Here is a 23,471-nt window from a genome sequence, read left to right on the forward strand (position 1 = left end):
CAGACTCATACATGGTCCCGTACACCTAGGGAGAGATGCTATGCTGAGAGTGTTTAGACAGACCTGGTACAATCCTAAGTTTAGAATAGCAGCAGAAGCAGTGTGCCAGCGTTGTGTGACCTGTCAGCAGCTGAACGTAGGAAAAAGAACACCAGTTGCACTGAGCCACATAGGAAGGTCTGGAGGTCCATTCAATCGAATGCAGATAGATTTCATTGAAATGCCGAGGTGCAACCGCCTCCGCTATGTCCTGGTGGTTGTTTGTGTATTCTCCAGATGGGTTGAGGCATACCCTACACGTAGGTGCGACACCCTCACAGTGGCCAAGTTACTGCTTAGGGAACTCATTCCGCGCTTCGGGGTGCCGGCCTTTTTGGAATCAGATAGGGGAACGCATTTCAACAGCGAGCTTGTGAAGATGATTTGTGCGGCTCTGAACATAGATCAGAAATTGCATTGCAGTTACCGACCAGAAGCCTCAGGAATTGTGGAGCAGATCAATGGCACGATCAAGGCCAGAATTGCAAAAGTTTGTTCCTCAACGACCCTGAGTTGGCCTGACGCCCTGCCATTGGTCCTCATGAGCCTTCGTAGTACCCCAGACAGAAGAACGGGGTTGTCACCACATGAGGTGTTAATGGGGAGAGCAATGAGGCTGCCATCTGTCCCAACTACTGCACTGTTAAATATCACAGATGATATGATCCTGGACTATTGTAAGGGGCTGTCTGACGCCATTCGTTCTGTGTCCCTTCAGGTGCAGGCTGCCGAGGTTCCATCGTGCCAGGGCCCGTGCCATGACCTGTACCCTGGGGACTGGGTCCTGGTGAAAAAACATGTGAGAAGAAGCTGCCTGGATGTTCGTTGGCGTGGGCCCTTCCAGATCATCCTGATCACGAACACGGCTGTGAAGGTGGGAGGCCTGCCCAATTGGATCCACGCGTCACATACGCGAAGGGTTCCAGCACCTCTGGAAGAAACAGCTCCTCTCTCGGATAGACGTCCAACAGAGGACCGAGAAGCCATAGAGGGGGCTAGCCAAGCTGTAGAGGTGCCAGCGGAAGCAGGGAACGAGTCTGACCAAGCTGAGGACGGTCAGTACAACAGCGAAACAGACGACGCTACAGAAGGAGAAAGTAGCTGGGAGTACGAGTCAGACACTGACAGGTCTGACAGAGAGCGAGAACAGACAAGAAGGAGAAGGAGTAGAAGGGCACGTGGAGAAGCTAATTGGCCGCAAAGAAGGAGCTCTAGCTTGAGGTCAACTCCAGAGATAACCCTTCCTCCGATATCAGAAGACTCAGACCCGGAAGAAGGTGTTCAGGGCGCTGAAGCACCGGACCGAAGAAGGTCAAGAAGAGTGCGTGTGCCTAACAGAAGATACTCCACCCCTGAGTGGACATATCTGGCGACAAATGTCTGTGAAACAGGAGACAGGGAGGATCCGAGCGGTGGTGGTGTCCAGTTCTGAGCCCATCGTCACCGTGGAAATACGACTGTTGGTACCCGGAGTCGAACAAGAAGGGTCACTAACATTCATGCTCCCCAGACCTCCCCGCCTCAGCAAGTTAAAACATATGTTTCTCTCAGAATTGCAATTCCCCGACTTTGGTACAACGATAACAGCCCATGAAGAGCACAATCTTCGTTTGGAAATACTGAACTTTGCTATCGAAGCTGCAGGCACAAACCTGATAGTAGATGCTTAAAGGACTTTGTAAATAAAGCGAGCAGAAAAAGAAGATTACCTAGCGCCCAGGAAGCAGAGAATATTAGGGAACTTCCCTTGAGTTGATGGAGAAGGGATAGGGTTGTCTTTATTGAACTGTTAAAGGACTTTTGCGAAGAAGGTTGTCAGCTTCCAGTTGTGTGGATTCTAAAGACAAAAGGATTAAAAAGAGACTGTAAAGGAACGAGAAGAAAAGAACTTTTTGCCAAGATAAGAGAGAGCCATATTGTCTGACGAAATGGAAGCCGGCACCCAGAACCGCAGAGCTAAATGTATAATAGGTACACTAATAGTAGGAGTGATAATATTGATAGCTTTAGTGGTAACAATTTCTTATGTAAAGGGACATGAGGAAGAGGCGAAGGTAACTGATGTGAAATCTGTAGAAACGCTTACACCCACTGTTGCTGGTGAGAAAAGGGAAAACACTCAAGAGAAAGCGTTATTAGCTGCAGAAGCCCGCAGGTTACACGTAGATGAGTCCCAAGGAGACTTTAGGTCAAATGCTTATGCTAAACTCTTATATGAATACGTGGATGCCATGGAGGTTAAGGACTGTTATGTCTGCATGCAGTTGCCGGCGTCTGTAGATGAAGGCATTAGATATCATCACCTCCCTCTGACATATGGCATTACATGTAGCTTATTGCTTAGTATATTTTATGAGAGAGATAGTTTTGAATACTATTTCTCCAACTATGATTCAGTGTTGCCAGAAGTCCCAAATTATAAGCAGATGAACAAATGGGACTACTGGAAGAGTGAAGACAGATTGGCCAAGTTCTTCATTCCTTGGATTACCTTAGATACTTCACATGCCCGTAGAAATAACCTGACATGCAAGGTGTCAGAAGTCGAGAAGAAGTTCATAGGGCAGGTGGATGATCGTTACAGGAGACAAAAGATTTTGAAAAAATCAGGACAATGGAAAACAGATTGGACCGAGGAAGAGAAGGCACACAAGAGAAAGGGTAGTAGTGGTCCAATAGCTTTAGATAAGACGCAGAGAGGAAAGCTATGTCTTCACCGAGCCAAAACGTATTATGAAAATGTATACGTGGGAGAAGTCGACTGTGAACATGCTTTCAATATAGAGTACTATACTAAAGATTTCCTGAAGGGAATGCAAGTGATTCCAAATGTGTATTTTGTATGTGGAAGAAATGCCTACGTGAGACTACCTGACAACTGGTATGGATCATGTTACCTAGCAATTGTCTTCCCCAAAATATATCATGCACAAGACTTAGAGATCATTGAGGGCAAGACATCATCGAGGGGAAGGAGAGATGTAGGAGATGCAGAAATGGTTGGAGATGTCTTTGGAGCTATGTTCCCTCTTTTGGGTCTAATCCTTAATGATGTTAAAAGTAGACGACTGGCAACAGTCGTCGACAGGTTGTCTGCCAGCACTGCTCAGTCCTTAATGCTGGTAGAAGGAGAGATGCAATCGATAAGGGCTATGGTTCTTCAGAACCGTCTTGCGTTAGACGTCCTACTAGCAAAAGAGGGCGGAGTCTGTAAGGCTTTGAAGGTCCAGGAATGTTGTACTTACATTCCAGACAATTCAAAGCCCCTTGAGAAAGTTATTAGGAACATAACTGATATTCACAAGGAGATCGAAGACTTGAGTAGAGAAAATGTCTGGGAAAAGGTGGGCCACGGAATGAGTGCAGTTGGAGGGTGGATCTCCACCCTAGGCAAAAGCTTTGTGTGGTATATACTAAAACCTGTCATCATAATATTGATCTGTGGGATCATATTGTGGGGATTGGTGAGGGTATTCAAATGGTACAGAGCAAAAAGGTCAGAAAGGGCCCAAAGAGAGCAGCTGCAGAGATTGGCTGCCATACAAGATAATCAGTACAGGAGTCTGAGGGCTCTGGAAACGCAGAGACAAGTTATGTTAGCAATAACTGCAGTTTAAATGTTAGTGATGACCCCGAGGGGTCATCAAAGGGGGGAACTGAGAGAGCGCAAACTGACTTAAATGTATGAGTGCATCACACTTACCCGTAGTAAGCACAAATCATGAGGAGAAATGCCATGAGTGCTAATAGTATCTGCAATAATATTCTGAATGTATAGCTAATGTAGAGATTTAAGTAGAAGTGGAACTAATACAGAAATGTGTGACACTATATGATTTTATTAGATGTGATTATTCCTGAATCCATGTCGTGTAGCTGTTAAAATGTAAGATGGCATGTGGTTAAACGCAGAATGTGGTAGGCCTCAGAGCCAGAGCTAGAAGGGGAGGGGAAGGTGTTTCTTTTCACGACATAGATTGTACTAATGTTTTGGTCATTGCATTAATGGGCCATGATTTATAGATGTGTTTACTGAATAATAGAATAAGAGTATTAACATGCTTTAATTAAATGAAGAAGTTGAATGCTATAATTATTATGAGACATGTTGTAGGCCTGAAATGTTTTAACGTTGGTTTACACGTACATGTCTGGGCCAAGAAATGTTGCGAACCTTTTTGGAAGTCTATGAGAGTTGGGATCTTGGCTGCAGATGTCTGTCTGCAAGAGAAAAGGGGGAATCCAATTATAAATAAAATGAATAGAGGTCTGTTCAGGAGACGGCCCAGACATGGAGGAGGGTTCCGGAATGTTTAAGGGGTATCAGCGGGCCGGAGAAGAGTCTGAGAAGCAAGGTCAACTCCAACGTATGAGGCCCAATACAAAGCAGCATGGAAAAAGCCAGAAGCTACACCACGTGAGGGGCGTCTCACGAGGGGCGTCTCAAATGTTGTTGACTGTTTTGTATTAGGGACAGCACCCCTGGGTGGAGTTAGAACAGATACCTGAGGACCCTTTAGAGAGCGGATGGGTAGGCAGAGAGGGGTCATGACTGGAGAACTATAGGTTTTCACCAAGAGACTAAGAGTGAGTGACTTCCCTTGGGGGTCATTCACTGCTGACACCTTTGTTAGGTTGGGATTTGGTTAAGTAGGGATACCATCTAGAGCAGGGTAGGGACAGCCTAACCTGTGCGTTTTTCCTCCAACTTAAATGAAGGAGAGATCTCAATATGCGTCAATGCTGATAGCTTTATTATTCTTAGAACTTGTGTTAGTAATTTCCGTTGCTCGTCTGAGGGCTTTCAGAGAGCACATGTATGTAGTTGGACCTGTGTATCTCGTGAATCTCATTCTGAGATGCCTGTATTTGCAGCTTATCCTATCCTTACAATAAACTTTTGAAAGCTAGAAGTTGTTTGTGATCTTTGGGAGCAGAGTCCTTTATTGGGTGAACTAACTTGGTAAGAGATGCACTTTCTTCCTCATTGACAGGCAATAAAGGTTCAGTCGACCAGATCGAGGTTTAGATCAATAGTGATAAGGTATCGATCAAAATCTCGCCCTTCCAGTACTCATGACAGAGACCCTCACAGTGTCACACTTATGGCATGAAATGTCACACATAAGAACATTAAATCCTTAGCAGCTATGCCCCCTGGCCTGGCCTTACTCACTTTGACTCTTTGGGCCTTACATAATATGGTCAACTTAAGTCGAGACGGGGTTTGGCAGGGTTTTGTTTCCGTTGAGAGCCCTGTTACTGTTTAACCGGTAGGTAGCTCAGCGGGGTAACCACCTCCTGCAGATGTCTGGGTGTCACTTACAGGTTGCAGCCTTCTCCCCGGTGCCCTCTAGATCTCCTGGGCACACTTTCTTCCTGCGGGCATGACTCGGGCTTTAATCCTCTCTGAGATCGGCCCATGGACTCAGTGACATTGTCCTGGGTGATTGGCCCCTAGAAGTAGGCCCTTGAGGTCTTCATGGCAGCAGTGTTTACACCCCAGTTACCAGTCTTATCTGGCGAGGGATGACCGGGGCGGGTCACGTGGTGGTCACCTCACACTGAAGGCAGGGAGGGGCTGGGTCAGGGCCCAGCAATCCCGGAAGATCCTGCCGCGTGATGCCTACAGGGGCGCTCACTTCCGGGTGTATAAAGAGCAGTCTCCGACGAGGCACGGGGAAGGGAAAGTCATCACAGCTAGCCTTTGGTTGTGTTTGTGATGTTTCCCAGTAGTTACTGTGCTTATGGGTGACACTGTGAGACCTTGTGCAGCACTTTATCACAAGTGCAATAAACAAACCAGTGCAATAAACCATAAACAGTGGAATAAACCCTAAACCATAAACCAGTGCAATAAGCCAGTGCAATAAACCTGTACAATAAACCAGTATAATAAACCACAAGCAAATCCCGGGCACTCACTCCGTGGCTCGCTATACCGATTCATAGACGTGCCGGGTTGGAATTAACACCTGCATCTTGGTAATTCCGCTCTCTTACAGCAGTGGATTCTCTCTCCACTCAGTCTCCTTACCTCTACAAACCTGCACAGTTTCCTACATGAGTATTGATGCCTCTTTTTTACTATATCATTCCAGATTACACCTTCTGGTGCTTCCAAGCACAGGTATTTCAAGCACCTCGTCCATAGTTAGTTGCACTTAGGGTGTCCTTACTCAATATTATAGGTGTTTTTTACAATGTGGAATTGTTGGTGTGATTACATTTATGGTGATTCAGCTTTTATCTTACTGATCTCCTGAATTGTCGTCTTATCCGAAACAAGTACTCGCTTGCCTGTTTTGACACACCGGGTTGGAATTATCGCAGGTGTCTCGGTGAGTCTTGTCTCTTTGCCAATGTGGGCAGGTACTATGTGTCCTGTTCTAGAACTACTTACTTCCGGTTTTGAATAAGCATGTGCCTCATTCACCCATCCTTTTCCGCCCCCGATAACCCACCCGTCCCCCGTCTCGGCCCCCACCTTCATTGTCTGTGACTGCCGCAACCCCCCCTTAACATGCATAATACAGTTACACACTTATCAGACCAACAACAGAATTCTTTGGAAGGCAGGGGGTCTCAAGCCCGAGACCCCCCGGCCGTATTTATTAAAATATGAAACAAAATTAAAATTTAATAAAATAACATTATTTACATAATTATTAAATGCAAAATTCAGACATTAGATTTACATCCAGTTTAGACAGGTATGGTGGGCTAACCTTAACAAATGTCTAATACAGCGTGGTTCCTAACCGAATCTAACATCCTGATATCAATTTGCATTTTAATAATTTCTGGCCCTACGGCAAGGTCGCTAACCGGTGTCAGATCCTTTTACCCAGCTACGCTCTCACGTCCGAGATGCGCATGCGCAACAAGGGCCCGTTTACCCTCGTGCGCTCCGTGAACTCCATTTAACCATAACAGGAGGGCCCTTACACTCGCGCCCTTTTATGATGTCATAGTGTATGTGCGGGGTGGCTACCAGTCTGAGAAAAGCGTGACTCCCTCCCCCGCACCGAAGCAAGCGGATATCCTGCCCCTGAAGTTCTGGGAGAGACCAATGGCCCCTCCCCCTGGGCGACCCCTTTCGTGAATGGGGCCGCCCCCACCTAAGGACCTTAAATTGCTGCTCACCGATTATGACCTTACCACCACAGGCCAGCATAGTTGACCGACTATCTGGCCCCCCCCCCAACCGCATGCACTGAAAGGTCATATCTTCCTAATCGAAACCCTCTACCCCTGCTAGTATGTTTCCTATCCATAGGGCATTCCCTGACTCTGTCAAATGGACCCCATCCTGCAAGTAGAAACAACCCCTCCAACCATGGCCAAATATTCTTTGTCAGCCGCTCACTGCAGGTCCCCTTCAAGTAAACCCCACCCTGCTAATCGAAATTGTCCCTCTCAGATGCACCCCTGTGGGATATACTGCAATTGAGGTGTTTGAAATAATTTCTCAATCCAAGTGTTGATCCTCTTTACCGAGTGATTCTTCACCGAGTGATTCAGCGCACTAACAGAGTCCACCCCCCCTTTTCTGCGACCTAGGAAACAACTGAGACCCCATATGGTGCAGTCTGGGTTTTATATGTTGTTAACCTGCTTGCTACTGCGATTATCCCTTCCACCAGGACCCCCTTGCCCAATTAAACCCAATCGTTGCTACCCGCCTGTCAGATAATGACTGAGGGTGGTGGGGCGTGCCTATCGAGTACCTCCCATTCCCCACTCTGGACGGACAAACCCCATCTTTGGGGTCCCTGTAGTTGCTTTGACCTGGGGTATCCTGGTACTAGACGTGTACACCCAACCTACGCGCCTACGTTGCTGCGCTCGATAAGACGCGGTGCTCTTGACGCTGCCACCCATTGTCAGAGCAACTGAAAATGCTACCTGGGTAACCACAGGCCCCCAAAAAGGTCCCACTGGCGTATCGTGAAGTCCGCTAACCACCCACACCTGGCCACTACGCTCTGGGAAATGTTAAGTGTATGTCTACTTCTTTACTATGGAAGTCTCCACTTCCCGACAAGGGGTGCTGAGGTGTTGCATAGGCCTATTATTCTTGGGATTCCCCAGGCTAGCCATGCACACCCTTGTGGACTGCCACATACCTATCGTTGGCCCTACCAATTGGTAACCTATGAATATACCATGCTGACCCTGGTGGCCCTGCGAGCACAGGCGCTGTTACTGTAGAAATACAATTCCTGGTAAGGAAAATACTGCCATTTTGTGTGAAGCAACATCCCGCTATATTACTGTGGCCAGCCCAATCTAGGGTTAACACACCAAAAAACAATCAACCCAGTGTTGGCACCTCCTGCGTCCTTGATCGCTCGCCCATCACACTTGACGTTGTTGCTTGCCATCCTCTACCTGACGTACGCATCCCTTCGGCTGTCCACCTGTTGCAGCTGTTGTGGTGTGGAGCACTTCACAGATACAGATCCACCATGGACCCGGCCATACATAAATGGAAAAGATAAACACAAACCATTAGTGTTTCTGGCTTTCTGGCGATAACTGCAGTACACGTGCTTGTCTTACATTGCCATCACATGCTACGTTTTAGATAAGATTAGCGCCAGATGTATCCCCATTAACACTTCCAACTGTAAGTGTTTAGCATAGCCCCAGTTTGTGTCCCATGTGGCGTGATTGGATAGTGTTACGGAGAGAGTGCCCTGTAGCACGACCTTCATTAAAGAACAGTACCCAGTGTGAAGTGCAGTGCCACGGCACATTCATTGTTACTAAAAATTCTGCTGTAGGCCAGGACATCACCTCCTATTCCTGGTTTTCTACCCACGTCTTTAGGCAATAGGATCCAAGTATGAAAGGTACAGTCTGTTTGCCAGTGCAGCATCAAAGTCTTTATAGCACAGCCCAACTATGCTAGGCTGTAAAAAATGGCCCAATAACCTATATTTGCTCCCCATACCCCAGCCCCACTTAGGTATATCCTTGTCCACACCCGAGTGCCCACCGGGTTGAAGTCTAAACAAGACCCGATCAGAAAGATAATGCTGCATAACTATACCAGAAAGCCAAAACAGAAGACTCTGGATATTTCTTAAGTTTAAGTGGAAAGCAGCTCCCGTATAAGGCACTGTATCACACTGCGTTTTGGCCTCCCCTATTAATACATGAGACACGAGTCTTTTACATATCACTGCTTTCCCAAATTGAATACATTACTAGGCCCTCCACGGTATTATTTGTCTTCAGATTGAAATATTCCAGTCCCTTGTTTGGTTTTCCGCTTTGAGTTACACGGAACGTGGACTTTTGGCAATTGTAAACAGGTGGTACCAAAAAAGGGGGGGTGGTGATGAAGGGAGCATCTGAACCAATCAAACACTCACACCCAGTCGAAAGATCTGGGTTTATACCATCACCGTTCTTTTGCCTTACGAATTGTCCGTGTAATACCTGACATTACAGAGCAGAACGGAGCATCTGCCAGCAAGTGCCAGCACAGTAGACGGTGCTGTATTTAAAAACGCAACATCTAAATGGCGGAAAGTGGATTAGCTACCACACTGAGGCAATACATACCCGATTTGTCCTCCTTTGTCAAAGAGCCACTCACCGACTGGTTATTTGCTAGTCTGGCGTGCCCCAACATGGTGGCCAAACGTAGACTTCCACCTTGTCCCTTTACAGGAACGAATACCATGGTGGAATGACTTTAAAAATGTAAAAGTGTCTCCCACAATGTCTCGAGAGACACCATATTCGACCCACTTAAGCTAGAGTCAAAGTAGTTGGCCATACCTTAATAGCTTCTAAGATTATAAGCTGTCCGCCCTTGCAATACTGAGCATTGCATTGAAGACATGTAATTAGGTGTGGGCAAAAACTGTAATGACACCAGCGAAATCCATGCTGTAACTAATGCACTCTGTGAGTGTGTCTCACAAAGGGGCGTGGCCAATGTAATTAAGGGCGTGGTTTAAAATTACGTAAGCTTGACATCTGTGCTTAGCATAGTGTGCTGCCCTAATTGTGTTTCGCTGTTTCTGTTATTGCATCCAGATATGATACAACAACAAGTAACATCATACCTACAACGTTTTCAATGGTTGTTAGTTGTAGAAGATAAATAAGCAGCAACTATGGCTCGTACTCCACTAGTGAGAAGTGAGCAGTGTGAGCACAGGTACATCGAAGTGCCTGCTGCCCTGCAGTCCGGAAAAACAGGGCACCTGTGCCAGGGCTCAAAACAGAGCCCGATAGAGACCCGTTTTGACTGCCGGTGCTTAGACCCAGCCCGGCGCCTGCGACAATGATTCTTGGTGTGTCTTGCGCCCACCTCACTCAATAAATGCTCATTGCGATATTTTCCATCGTTACAAATAGCCTGGTTATAAATGGTATTCATCAATCCGACCACTTAGAGTAATGAAAAACACCACCATTAGCGCAGATTCTGTTGTGCCCATGTGAAGAAAACCCCCCCCTCAGTCATGCTAAATACCCTTTTATCTATCCCGCCTGAGAAACATGCATATACAATTGATTCCGCGATTTTTAACTTGACCACTAAATGGTAGCGCAGGCAGCTAGATAAAGCTTCATGTATGCCGAAACAGAATCCCATTCCAGACTTTCGTCCTTGCAATCTTCATACTTTTCATCATACGTGCACGTGTGCACACATATGCACATAGACATAAACACACATACCCTGTCCCCAGTCCCTACTGGACATGCACACACAAATTCGTAACTGCCAACTACCTAGTTTCATTAAACACGCGCTTTCCTGCTAGTTTAAGCGCATATGCAATGATTTGCATCCCACACGAAAGAATATTCATCTCCTGTATACAGAAGAGGACATTAAACATCAAACAGTGCATTTCTCGCCAGGGTTATAGACAGTGCGTTTGCATCATACTCTTTGCACATTACGTGGATGCAAAATGTTCTCATTGGCCTACAGGATGACTCACTCTAAAGGCTACACCTAACCTCATCGTTTTACTTTGTATAACCCACTGTGGTGGCCGGTGTAGTTGTGCCGCAGCAGAAAATTTTTTAACTTATACGGACGCCTAGGAACACCACTACATATGTAATAGCCACATTATATGTTATGGGGGACTCTGACAACTTTTTGACCTGGCGCCACTGCACCTGCTGCACCATTCAAATCACGACCCCGTTGTCTGCAAGATACATGCACTTGTGACTGCCTGTTCATTCGCACAACATAGCAATAATAGGTGTTTAGAGGGTTTCCTATAACTTTGGGCCCCTGTGTCACTGCACCTGCTGCACCATTGACATCCTGACCCTAGTGCTGGAAAGAAACTGCATTTTAAATCGCCCATTCAGTCGTTAAACATAGCAATACTTAGTGTTCAGAGGCATTCTGACAACTTTTGGACCTGGCGCCGCTGCGCCTGCTACACCATTCGAAATTTGGGTGAGTGAAAGAAACAGGAGGCGTAAGACGGTAGACGGTGAGTCAAGAGGGGGAATCAAATCCAGGCAGTCTTGGTATTCCACAACTCTGCCATTTGGCCTCACAGCGGCCAGCTCCTAAGCATCGGCGTAGCTAGGCCTTTGGCCACATGTAGGAACCTGTTGGGGCGCTGGTGATTCTTGCGTTTGCTGCCCCGCGACAGCCACAGGTAAGAGTAAGCGCGGGGGAGCTCCCCTAGCCCCCATTGCTACGCCACTAATCCTATTGAAAACTCTGGGCTCCTATACCTATTTGTTCACAAGTTAAAGGTTGTGCTATCGTACCTGCAGAAACACGTTTTAAATCTGTTATTTCGTTCTACATGGGTCCGTTCATTCAGTTGGCAAACTGTCATACATTTAAACTTAAACTTTGTGAAGTTGGAAAATGCCATTTGTGCAACTATCACAATTCCCACAAACAACCCAGGTTTCATCATGCTCTTTCCCATGTCGACAGTTCATGCAATGAAATCAAGAGTGTAACCAGCACATAACATCTACTTTTGTTGACTAGTGTAGCCGAGCAGCAGATGTGTGTTTTACATTCCAAAATGGACTGCAGGAGTCCGTTTCTTCCATGCACTGCAGTAGAGCAGGTACCCCGAAGGATGCAAATGAGGTTGCACGAATACCGATGCCCGCCGGGAGGCACGTGCCGAGATGCACTGCGGCTGGGCTCAGACCCCCGAAATCGGTCACATCTAACAAACTATCTTCATGCCCCAACCAAGACCAGTCAATTCGTCCATGTACTAACGGCTCCACAATGCTTTTAAGAGCATTTAGTACACTCACCATAACGGGGACGAGCACCCGGTTCCACCGATTGACACACCGATCCCCGCCATCCGGAGAAGCAGCTTTCTGCCAGGTCAATGGCGGTTGGGTCGAATGTTGCTCTTACGGCGATACCGCAGCCCCCTCAGCTGAGACTCCGGCTGCCTTCCCCGTTTGCGTGGAGTTGAGCGCTGATGCGCTTGTTCAGCTGTTCGCCCGCTCCGGAGGTATGCCACAATGAATGAAGCGACTCTGCTCCTGCCGCCCCACCGGTCTCTGCAAAAGAAAAAGAAAAATTAAAGGCCCCACAGCGGGGCGAGGAGCGAGCACGGGGAGCACGGGCACAAAGAGGCAACAAGGGCCCGTTTACCCTCGTGCGCTCCGTGAACTCCATTTAACCATAACAGGAGGGCCCTTACACTCTCGCCCTTTTATGACGTGATAGTGTATGTGGGGGGTGGCTACCAGCCTGAGAAAAGCGTGACTCCCTCCCCCGCACCCAAGCAAGCGGATATCCTGCCCCTGAAGTTCTGGGAGAGACCAATGGCCCCTCCCCCTGGGCGACCCCTTTCGTGAATGGGGCCGCCCCCACCTAAGGACCTTAAATTGCTGCTCACCGATTATGACCTTACCGCCAGACCCACATAATAAATACGACATTACTAATCTAAGAGGGAAAAAGGGGCCTAAGGAAAAAGAGTTAATGCAACTGCAAAAACACACCCAGAAAACATATACATATTAACATTGCCTGTAAACGGGGAAAAAAGGCCTAAGGAAGAAAAACATTTATTCTTACGACATCGTATAGCGCTACTCCGTATACCTACCAGTGTCCTCACCAGAATTCTGCTACAGGGGGATGGAGGGTGGGGAAAATTAAAGGCCTCACATCGGGGCGAGGAGCGAGCCCGGGGAGCACGGGCACAAAGAGGCCGCTTCCCGCGCTCCCCAGGCTCTTAAACCCCCCCACGCCGCGATCCCGCAAAACCGCTTCCGGGTCAACTGGCGGGACGCGCGGTCCAACCAGGACAGTGGGGGGGGGGGCCCAGCCATGTGTGCGTGGGGGCCGAGCGGCCCCCCCTTTCCTTTCTTTCGCCCGGCTCTCTAGCTTACCTGCCAATAACATGGGATTCCGTATTTTCTAGTTAACCCACTGATGATTTCGCTTCTGGTAAATTATGTTTATTAAAAGCTATGATAGCAAAAAATTATACACACAAATCATAACGTTATTCCGCATGTTTTAAGGCTGTATAGCTTTTGTAAAAATTGTGTAAGTTTGTGTTCTACAAATCATATTTATGTCACTACGAGTAACCTCACATGTCGCCGCCTAGATATATGTATGTCTATAGGTCAGCCTCAAATACACACACGGATGTCTCTACCGTGTCTCTGTTTCATTTCACCTTTTCACGTATTGCTTTATTGGTTTTTTGTTTAGGGTTTTCACTTGTAATGGGTGATATGCACAAATATCACCAAATTACAGGAGACCGTTTCCCCAGTGAATGGTTCTCCTTCCAATAAATGCTCATGCAACCTTTTGTATCATTCCCAGCCCTGAAGAGTCAGTGGTTAACTGACACCCTGACGAAACACGTGTCGGCTGGTTGTTTCATGCAGAGCAATTTACAACATAAAGAAAATTAAAAGAAATTGGGAACAACTCCTCTGCTATTGTTATTTCATGGACCCTTTTCTATGGACTTACACTTAAAGAGATTTTCTATATTTACTATTGCATATGAGTGCCCGGGACTTGCTTGTACTTTAGTGTTGTGGGATTTTCCCACACAGATATAGGGGTTACAGGGGTCTCCCCTACCTGGTTAGCACCATATCTACCTTTAGCGTTGTTCTATATATGTATACAAACACGCAAATTTAGCTGAGCGCCACTATCTCCTATTACAGAAAACCCTCTCTTGTGATTATAACTGTACAATAAACCAGTAAGGCCCCCTGAACCGCAATATATCCCTCCTGATTCGCAGTGTTCTAGACATGGCCTCGACAGCTCCTTGTCCTGCAGTGCTTCTGAAACGTCACCAGCCTTCACCGGCAGGGGCGTACCTTCAGGGGGGTGTTTGGTAAAAAAATTATTCTTTAGTACTTAGCTGGCTACAGGTAAGGTCTGGTGAGGTGTCAGTCAGATTTCACCCTCTCTCTTCTACCTCCAACCCCCCTGCCTTAAAACTAAGTTAGTTAGAAACAGTGAGGCGTAAAAGTACAAAGTGTCCTGTGGGGGAGCGAGCTTAGGGGGAGTTCTCCTGGGGGTGGGGGGGGGGGGGGCAGTGGGGGGATTGGGGAAGGGGGAGTCCCTGAGAAAAGTTTGAAAAAACAGTGGGCAAGTGGTGCATTTTCAAGCAAATTTGAGAGAGCAAGCAAGCTAATAAAGCAATTGTGAACATGTAGATATGACATCAATAAAGACATTTCATATGATAACGACGTAGGTAGCTTTAGGTACATGCAGTGTGCAGTCAAAGCTGTTTAAAACTACCAAGAGTTGCATTGGGATCTGGTTTGCATCAACACCTAAACATATAAAAATGACATACAACATGCCACATAAACTGCCTTTACTCACAAATTATTCCCCATAATGAGCCTTTTAATGCCACATAATTTAGTCAACCATGCCACAGAACTTCCTCTTGTAAAGCAACTCATTGTACCTTAGTTACAAAGATAGGGATTAGTTCTTGGGTCACACAAAGTTGACCTTGATATAACATTCTACAGATATAGGAAATACAAGCTGAGAATTCATAAGTGGGAGATCTTCAAGAGTAACATGCAGGAAGGGGTCAGTGAGCTATTGCCTGATTTATTTGTTTGTCCAGACAGTTTGGCTGCAGCTCTTTGACACTTCATAGCTCACTGTGATTGTAAATCATGAACTGCACAGTAACAAAAGGACCTCTGTGACAAACGCAGTACCCACTGAGCATTGAAAATCAAATACTTTTCTGTGATCTGCATAGTACACTGTCTTTGCAGCAGGCACATTAACCCCCGCGCTTCCTTAGATGAGCCAACACTGCTACCAGGCAAAACTCTGATCTCTCTCCATCAGGTGCATTCATCACCAGAGTTATCTTGCCACTGTTATTGTTGCCTGGAAACTGTTGGATACAAGGAGCTTTTCAGTACTTTTAAAACAGCTGCACTGCTGCAAAACCCTTCTAGCCCTCCTGGAAACGCGTGATGCACACTACAGCCAGCCCACCCTGATGCAGGGGGTAATGCAGCAAGTATTATTATTCAAGTTACATTTTCAAAATATGCTCTATCTGTTAGGTTGGCCTGGCTCAAATCATGCTAAACAGAGTAAACCATATCTGACAATGACAGATTTATTGACGAATCTAACCAAAAGGGCCCATTCTGCGCTGCCCTGTCCTATTACTTTTAATGGATAGTCCTACTCGGCGCATGCTCTTCTTGGGTTGAAAACACTATTTCTTAATCATAGTTGTTTCAAGTTGAAACAACTATGATTAAAAAATAACATTGCATTTGATTCTATACTTTGGTAACAAACGTCACACGTGGAGAGAAAATACGCTAGAACACGAGTGAGCGATAGCCTTATATATTTAATCACTGTCATGTAAGCCCAAGGGAAGGGAGTCACTCTCACTTAAGCATTGCAGTCTCTTGGGGTGGGCTGTATTTGCAGATCAAGACACACAGAAAAGGTAAGAAAGGGTCAGAGGCCAAGGTTTAAAGACCAACTGGAATATGCAGCCCCAAACTGACATGTAAATACAAAATATATACCAGCGTCTATATGATAAGAGAACAGAAGAAGAATTCGTAACAAGACTCAAAAGTGTAATATGCAAGGTGACATAAGAGTTTGTGTGTGGATTCCCATCATTCACCAAGCCTGGTGATAAGCTTCATCATTTGGGTATCCCTTTGTATCAAATGACATTCAAGCTCTATATGTATCAGAGCTCACGAGTGTCAAAAGGTATAGTTACCAAGATGAGCAAGATAGAATATGTGGGAACATGTTATTAAGTGCAGTGCAAAATGTGAAGTGAAAAAAATATAAAATTGATGCGCGAACAGACTGTGAATTTTATTAGTGTCTGTCGCGATCAAGGGTTAAAAACACGACTCAAGAACCAGTTTTAACAAATAGCTGTCCTCAACAGAAGTGTTCAACATGTTTCAGCACTTAAAGGCAAAAGGTTAAACCATATGCTTTCATCAGGACCTCTAAAGATAATAAAGCTACTGCTATTTACAACATTACAAAAAGGATATAGTGTGAGTTCCAGAATTCCTCATGGGATCAACAATTTTCTGAAAGATAAAATAGCACAACACACAAATAAATTTTGAAAAAGAATAACTTGATAGTTCTCTAATTATATGTGGTAAGGAAGTATTAAACCATCACATACACACCCAATCAATGGGGCAACACTCCGTCTTACCTTATTGATATGGAGGACAAAACCTCACCCCACATGGCAACAGCTCAGGATAAAGGAGGCACCGCTCTAAAAAGAAAAATTCACCAAACGAAAAATTTTCTGTGGTGTATCAGACTTTAACGTTAAAAACAGAGACAGCTGTCACAGACACAGGTAAACCCCGCCCCTCTTCTTCATTGGCTGCCTCCTAAACAGCGGCCAGCCATTGGAGAAGAGGTCTCAGTTACGTCATTCTCTCGCTCTAAGCCCCGTCTTTTTCAGATTGGGGGGCGTGTTTTTTAAGTTTGTTCTACCCTCTTCTCCATTGGCTGGAATGGTAAACAACAAGTCAAAAACACGCCCGTTGTTTACATTCCAGCCAATGGAGAAGAGGGGAGAAAGAAAAACACGCCCACAGTCTGAAAAGGACGGGGCTGTTGTGCCATTTCTAGCTTCATGTTCCCACGCAAACGGAACTTGCACATAAAAGCTTATTCGTCAACATGTTTCGTTTGCGGAGTCTCATCCCCTTCCTAGCACTACTCTTCTAAATAGTAACATGCCTTCATTTGTACCCTCTTTGGAAATCTACATCAAAGTTTTTTTTTTGTGCAGCGGGGCTGCCGCGGTGCGCCCTGTCCCCGCTTCCCTTGTTTGGGACGCAAGCCACGCTGCCCCAGGTATCTTTAGTATTGTGGGGATTGTGGCCGTGCAGGGTGCGCGGCCTCTGCCATGTTGGAGGAGCAAGAGGCAGGCAGTGCTTGAGGGGGGAGGGGCAGTGCCACCAGGATCGTCTCCTACGGCTTGCCGCTGTGTGCCCCCACTTCGTGAGAGATGGGCCCAGGACTCCGTGGCCTGCCGACCGCCTCAGCAACAAAACTCGCTTGCACTGCACAAAACCCCGCAGGTGGTCTTCCACCTGCTCCCTTTCCGCCAGTGTGAGGGCTGCGCGCGGCCCCTCCCCCGGCCTGTGCTACGCACACTGCGGCGGTGCCACGAGGCAGCAGCGCGGAGCACGCAGAAGTGTGCACGCTCGCCCTGCTAGGGAATTCCCTCCCGGTATTCCCTAAATTCTCACACCTGTCGTTATCGCTTGCAGGTTCTAATTCCCCCTGCATTTTCTACCCACATTCTGCACGCTTGTTGCTCGCTTATCCCTCCTATATTAATCTCCTAGAAGTGGCTTGCCTGGTTTCGTAACCATTCCAGGAAGTGAACAATTATAAAAGTGAGAACACGCCGGATAACTTTCGCCTCCCTGTCTTTAGGTCTAGTCCCAGATTTCTATTATGTTAAGCATTTTTATTATTTGACTTTAGGCATTATTTATTCAAACACTTCTGTGTTTTTAAAGTAGAGAAAAGTCCGACCTTTACAAATTTTGGTTTGCACAGTGGCAAGTTTTGTGTGATGTCCATAGAGAGTTGATTAATACTGTTTTCCCTGCGTGTGACAGGCAGGACAATTTTCACACCTATAATTCATCCATGTTTGTGTACATTTTAACGTTTTAATTTAACGGTGTTATCAGCGAGGGTCTGCTTAGATTTTCCATTCTTCGGTCATTGAGTACTAGGCCGCTGTTCCCGCACAAACTTCAAAGGCAAGGCAACCTTGCACCAACAACCCGACTCGCTTGCTAGAGGGCCTTGCATTATTACAGTTGCTTATTCAAGAACGTTAATGTGCAATCAAAACCCCTCCCATAGGTGTAAACCATGTCGCATTCTTTCCCTCCAGATTTCGAATGCTGCTAAGTGAGCGCACCTACAAGCTTCTGCATCACACTAGAACTCGTGTTTTTACACAAGGCTGATCCATAGCAGATTTTCAAGATAACTACTGACTGCGCGCTCCTATCTGAGAACTCTGTGTGTGTGGCTCTGTGTGTGTGTGTGTGGCTCTGTGTGTTTGTGTGGCTCTGTGTGTGTGTGGCTCTGTGTGTGTGTGGCTGTGTGTGTTTGTGGCTCTGTGTGTGTGTGTGTGTGTGGCTCTGTGTGTGTGTGTGTGGCTCTGTGTGTGTGGCTGTGTGTGTGTGTGTGTGTGTGTGGCTCTGTGTGTGTGTGGCTGTGTGTGTGTGTGTAGCTCTGTGTGTGTGTGTGTAGCTCTGTGTGTGTGTGTGTGGCTCTGGTTGTGTGTGTGGCTCTGGTTGTGTGTGGCTCTGGTTGTGTGTGTGTGTGTGTGGCTCTCTGTGTGTGGGTGTGGTGCAAATGCAATAGGTCTCGATTTAACTATTGGTATTGTAAATGACAATGCCATGTATTTATCTGTTTTCAAAACCAACACATAAATAAAAAGTTTGTCATTTACAATGCCAATAGCTCAAACTTTTCCGAAGGCGAGACCGTTGCATTGTAAATGCTTGTTGTTATTTCCTCAAGTCTTCACTTTGTGGGACTCTGAAAAGTTTTGCTTGGCTAGAACTCGTTCCCCACTCATTTTAAAAGCCCACCAGGTTGGTGTACACTTGATTACGGGCAGGTTCACTAGGAAATCCTTAATTTTTATGAATCGGAGAGCTCATTTTAAAAATCAAGCTTGTGGTCTAATACAATCACACAGTTCATAAAGGAAATGCCCACAGCAGTTCTTCTTAAAATAAGTTTCTCTTAGTCATCCCTGGTTTTAGAGAAGTGTTTTATTTCCACAGTTTCTGTACTTGGTTGCTTTAGATAATTAGTTGTTAGCCAGCAATATGAGTAAAGCATACATCAAAAAACAAGAATAAAGACACCAACTTTGACATAAGATCCTATAGAATGTTACTGCATTAAAGAGAAAGGTATCTTAAGGTTGTTTTAATGTTAGCAGCTTGACTGTTAATGGTACAGCTGTGAATATTCTGACTGAAATTTTGGAGAACAAATTGACATTGTTTCAGGGAAAATGGAAAAAATGTCCAAAGACTATCTATCTATCTATCTATCTATCTATCTATCTATCTATCTATCTATCTATCTATCTATCTATCTATTTATCTATCACAATCATGGTAATTAAAAGTTATGAGACGTTATGATATATATCTTACCTACTGGTAGTTGCCAGTACGCAGTTACAGTTAGGACCTAGTTTCCATAGGAAAAGCGGTTTTTGTTTTGCCAATATCTTTGGCGCCGTGTGACAAATATTTGAAAAATCCTCAAAACTAATGGCTCACTCAGGTCAGTTCCTGTCTTGAAAGTTTCGGGGTGATTCGTCAATCAGGGGCCGAGAAAAAAGGGGGGTTCCAAAACGCATTTTCCCCATGTTATATTCCATAGGAATTTTGAAACCGGCTACCGCCCGAACTGCTGAATGGAATTACACCAAATTTGGCATAAAGGTAGCTCTTGGTTCAGAAACCGTGCTTTTTAAAAAAAATGGTGTAAATCCGCTCAGTATTTGCTGAGAAATTCAAAACATAAAAATATCTATCTGAGCACAGAGGAGGGTTTACGGACCCTCTCGGGCACGAGCTCAATTCTGATTGGCTGCCAACACTCCAAACCAGAATGTGTTGGCAGCCATCTTGTGACTTGGTAACCAAGTCACAAGAAAACAGTGGAAAATAGGTTAATAAACACGAAAAAGGGGCAGGGTAGAAACACCCTGACCCCCTAGGCCTGCTCAGGGAGTCCCACAGGGACCCCCAGGGCCAAAAAAAGCATTAAAAAAAGACTCAGAATTTGCCTTGGTGCGCAAACCCAGCCGAGAAAAACAACAAAAAAACGAAGCGCGGGCTCCCACGCTTCGTTTTGTATAAGCCCCCGGGTGGGCCAGATCCCGGGGGAAATGCGCAGTTAATTAGCAGGAGACCCCACAACCCTGGGACCGCCACCTCCCCGGAGCTTGTAAAAAAAATGTGTGGAGGGCTCCTGCCCCGGGAACCACCACCTCCAATTATTTGAATTTGGGGGTCCGTTGCGAACCCCCCGGTCCTCGTGGACCACCACTCCTCAGAACTTTAAAAATGCTGGGAGGGGGGGTCACTGGGCCCCCCTACTGGAGCCCTCTATGGCCCTGGGGACCGCCACCAACCCATGGGATATGGCGTGTTGCCCTCCAAGGGAGTCGACTGCCGCAGGCGTCTTCCCCCCCGCCCGCCCCCAGCGTGGCATTCCGAGCCTCTACCGGCAGGGCTGTAGCGGGCGTGCGGGTGAGTGACACCCCCGGGGGTCGTTTTGCGAAGTGTTGAGGGAAAGAGTTTGATGCCCCGGGTGAGCGCCGTGATTCTCGGGTGCAGCCGGGGACTAGGGTGGGTTGCGTAGGGACCTGTGAGGGGGCGGTGTTTGGGCCGGAGATGGAGGGGGGGTTTACAAGTGGGCCGGGAGTGCTACAAGAGAGGGGGGCGCACCTCCGGTACACGGAGCAAGTGAAATGTACTTATACCGCGCTACCTGGACTGTGATTTTGTTCCTCACGCTGACGATGTTTAGAAACCACAACAAGCTGAATGCTGCTTGGGGTCGAGTTATCTGCCATCTGAGGTAAGCGCATGTCTGCATAGGGACCCTCCACCTCTACCCGGGTTTCTATGGAAGATCTTGCTTCACTAGGGATAAGGTGGGTACCCCGCTCGGGAGAGGCCTGACTTCAAATTGGCGCAGCGTTCAGTGCAGGATGCCTCTTTACCTGTTCCCCAGCCTGTGACTTTCATACCAATGTCCAGCGCAACGAGTCTACTACTAGTGGGGATAAAACTCAGCCCTAGATGGCGGAATTAGAGACTGCTCTCTACATTGCCATTATCAGTGCTCCTCGCCCGAGCTTGTGCCTTTGGAGCAGCTAATTGCACCCCCATTGCTATTTGCAGGGGCCCCTGGCACATTATAATCACTGTCTCTGTCTGATCTTTCATGGACACGAGCGTGCCCTTCAACACGGTGGAGAGCTGGGAGCAGCCCCGAGAGCAGGTGAGAGCCTCGACGCCGCGCACAGCGCGCACCTGCACGCCGAATTACTGAGCTACATCAAGTGAGCTCACAGACTGTCCTCCAGATGTGTCATCCTCACGGCCAGTGCTTCCTGCAGCAACCGGACAGCCCTGCGGGCATCTGCGAGAAATACATTCCTCCGTTTAGGCCTTCTACAGCTGCGCAGCAAGTAGTGCCAGCTGCACCGTTTAGGCCTCCTACAGCTGCGCAGCAAGTAGTGCCAGCTGCATCGTTTAGGCCGTTCTTACAGCTGCGCAGCAAGTAGTGCCAGCTGCACCGTTTAGGCCTCCTACAGCTGCGCAGCAAGTAGTGCCAGCTGCATCGTTTAGGCCTTTCTTACAGCTGCGCAGCAAGTAGTGCCAGCTGCACCGTTGAGGCATTTTACAGCTGCGCAGCAAGTAGTGCCAGCTGCATCGTTTAGGCCATCAATCAATCAGATTTACAGCCAGCTGCATTGTCTAGACCTTCTCACAGGTGCACATCTAGTAGTGCCTGCTGCACCTATTGAGCAACTTTCGCCGTGGGGACAGTTCTAATTAAGTCGTGACTCCTGCTGCATCAGAGGTGGTCTGAAGATGACGATGCTGCTGTGCATTTTCTAGCTATTGCTAATTCAATTTGTGATCCACCGTATGCTTTTTGCCCTAACGTTAGTGTCTCATAGGAGATTAAGGTCATATAGTAGTCTGTTGAGAACTTGGGCATACATGGCGGTTGGTACCGAATATGGTTCTATCAGCAGGCTGGGGCTAAGTTCAGTGTTCCAATGGACACTGGGTGGTCATTCTTATTCTGTTCTACTTTGTCTTTACTTGCTTTGCTTTGGGTTGGGTCCCTACTATTTACAAATACTTCCCTTGTAACTTTTTCCTAGTGCTAGGTGGCACATCATACCCCTAGATGAAGGGCCTAACAAATTCCCACCTCACTTCCCTGACGGCACATTAACTCGGTTAGCTCACCATAAACGTTTGGATTATGCGCCCCCTTTTTGCCCTTTTATTTCTCCTCACCACCGCCTTCCCAATAACACCCCTCTCATCCCTCCCCCACCCTTCTTCGCCTCATCTTCTCAACATGGCCACCTCTCGAGTTAAGTCTGGAGCCAATAGCTACAAAATCATTTATCCTCCCGACCAGTCTAAAGCTACAATAAAACGACTGAAGCATAACACTATTGAACGCTTCCCAGACTCCCTTTTTGTGTATCAATTTTACAATGGCCGTCTTGGGAGGCTCAAAAACGATTTCATCTTCTTCACTCGCGACACCCCCTCTTGGTCCAACAGTTTTTACAATTCCCTTAACGTCACCTCCTCCTCCTCTATCCCTTATGGGAAACAACTAAAACATTTCCCCCTCTGAGTGCTTCAATGGCTACCTCACTATCTCACTCTATAACAACGGTACTGTCATGATCCAAGGCAAAGACACATGCCTCTCGCTCTTTGACCACCTCTTCCCCGCCTTACTCCCCTCATCTGAAACCGGGCTTCCCCCTGTCTCTCCTTCCAGCTCCACCCAGTACTCCCTTTCTCCCCCGCCGACCCCTCCCCACTCCAATTGGCTGCACTCTCGAGAAGCACAGGTCGGCCCTCTACCCTCCCTGCCCCAACTTACCTCATCTCCTATTCCTCGCCCCTCACAGTATGTCCCCTCCCACATTACTTCAGCCTTACCACTAACTAATACGCTCCTCGTCCCATCTGCACTATCACGATACTCCAATCTCCTATCCTCCCCCATACTTCTTCCTATCACCCGCCTCTTTAGTCCACCTCTCCTCCAACCCTCTCCCCCAATTAAC

General features: G+C 46.9%; 2 protein-coding genes across 3 annotated transcripts in view; both read left to right on the top strand.

Moving 5' to 3' along the window:
* Window positions 1–4,947, top strand: part of LOC144762671 (uncharacterized) — a 35,421-nt gene extending 30,474 nt beyond the window's left edge. Inside the window, exon 2 of the mRNA XM_078647908.1 lies at window positions 758–4,947. Coding sequence (XP_078504034.1) covers window positions 1,968–3,656 — 1,689 coding nt within the window. The 5' untranslated portion in view covers window positions 758–1,967 and the 3' untranslated portion in view covers window positions 3,657–4,947. The remainder of the gene's footprint in view (window positions 1–757) is intronic.
* The window catches only part of CLN8 (CLN8 transmembrane ER and ERGIC protein), a 234,678-nt gene that overhangs the window by 138,203 nt on the left and 73,004 nt on the right, over window positions 1–23,471 (top strand). The window lies entirely within an intron of this gene.

This window comes from Lissotriton helveticus, chromosome 6, assembly GCF_964261635.1.
Source record: "Lissotriton helveticus chromosome 6, aLisHel1.1, whole genome shotgun sequence".
NCBI classification, from domain to species: domain Eukaryota; kingdom Metazoa; phylum Chordata; class Amphibia; order Caudata; family Salamandridae; genus Lissotriton; species Lissotriton helveticus.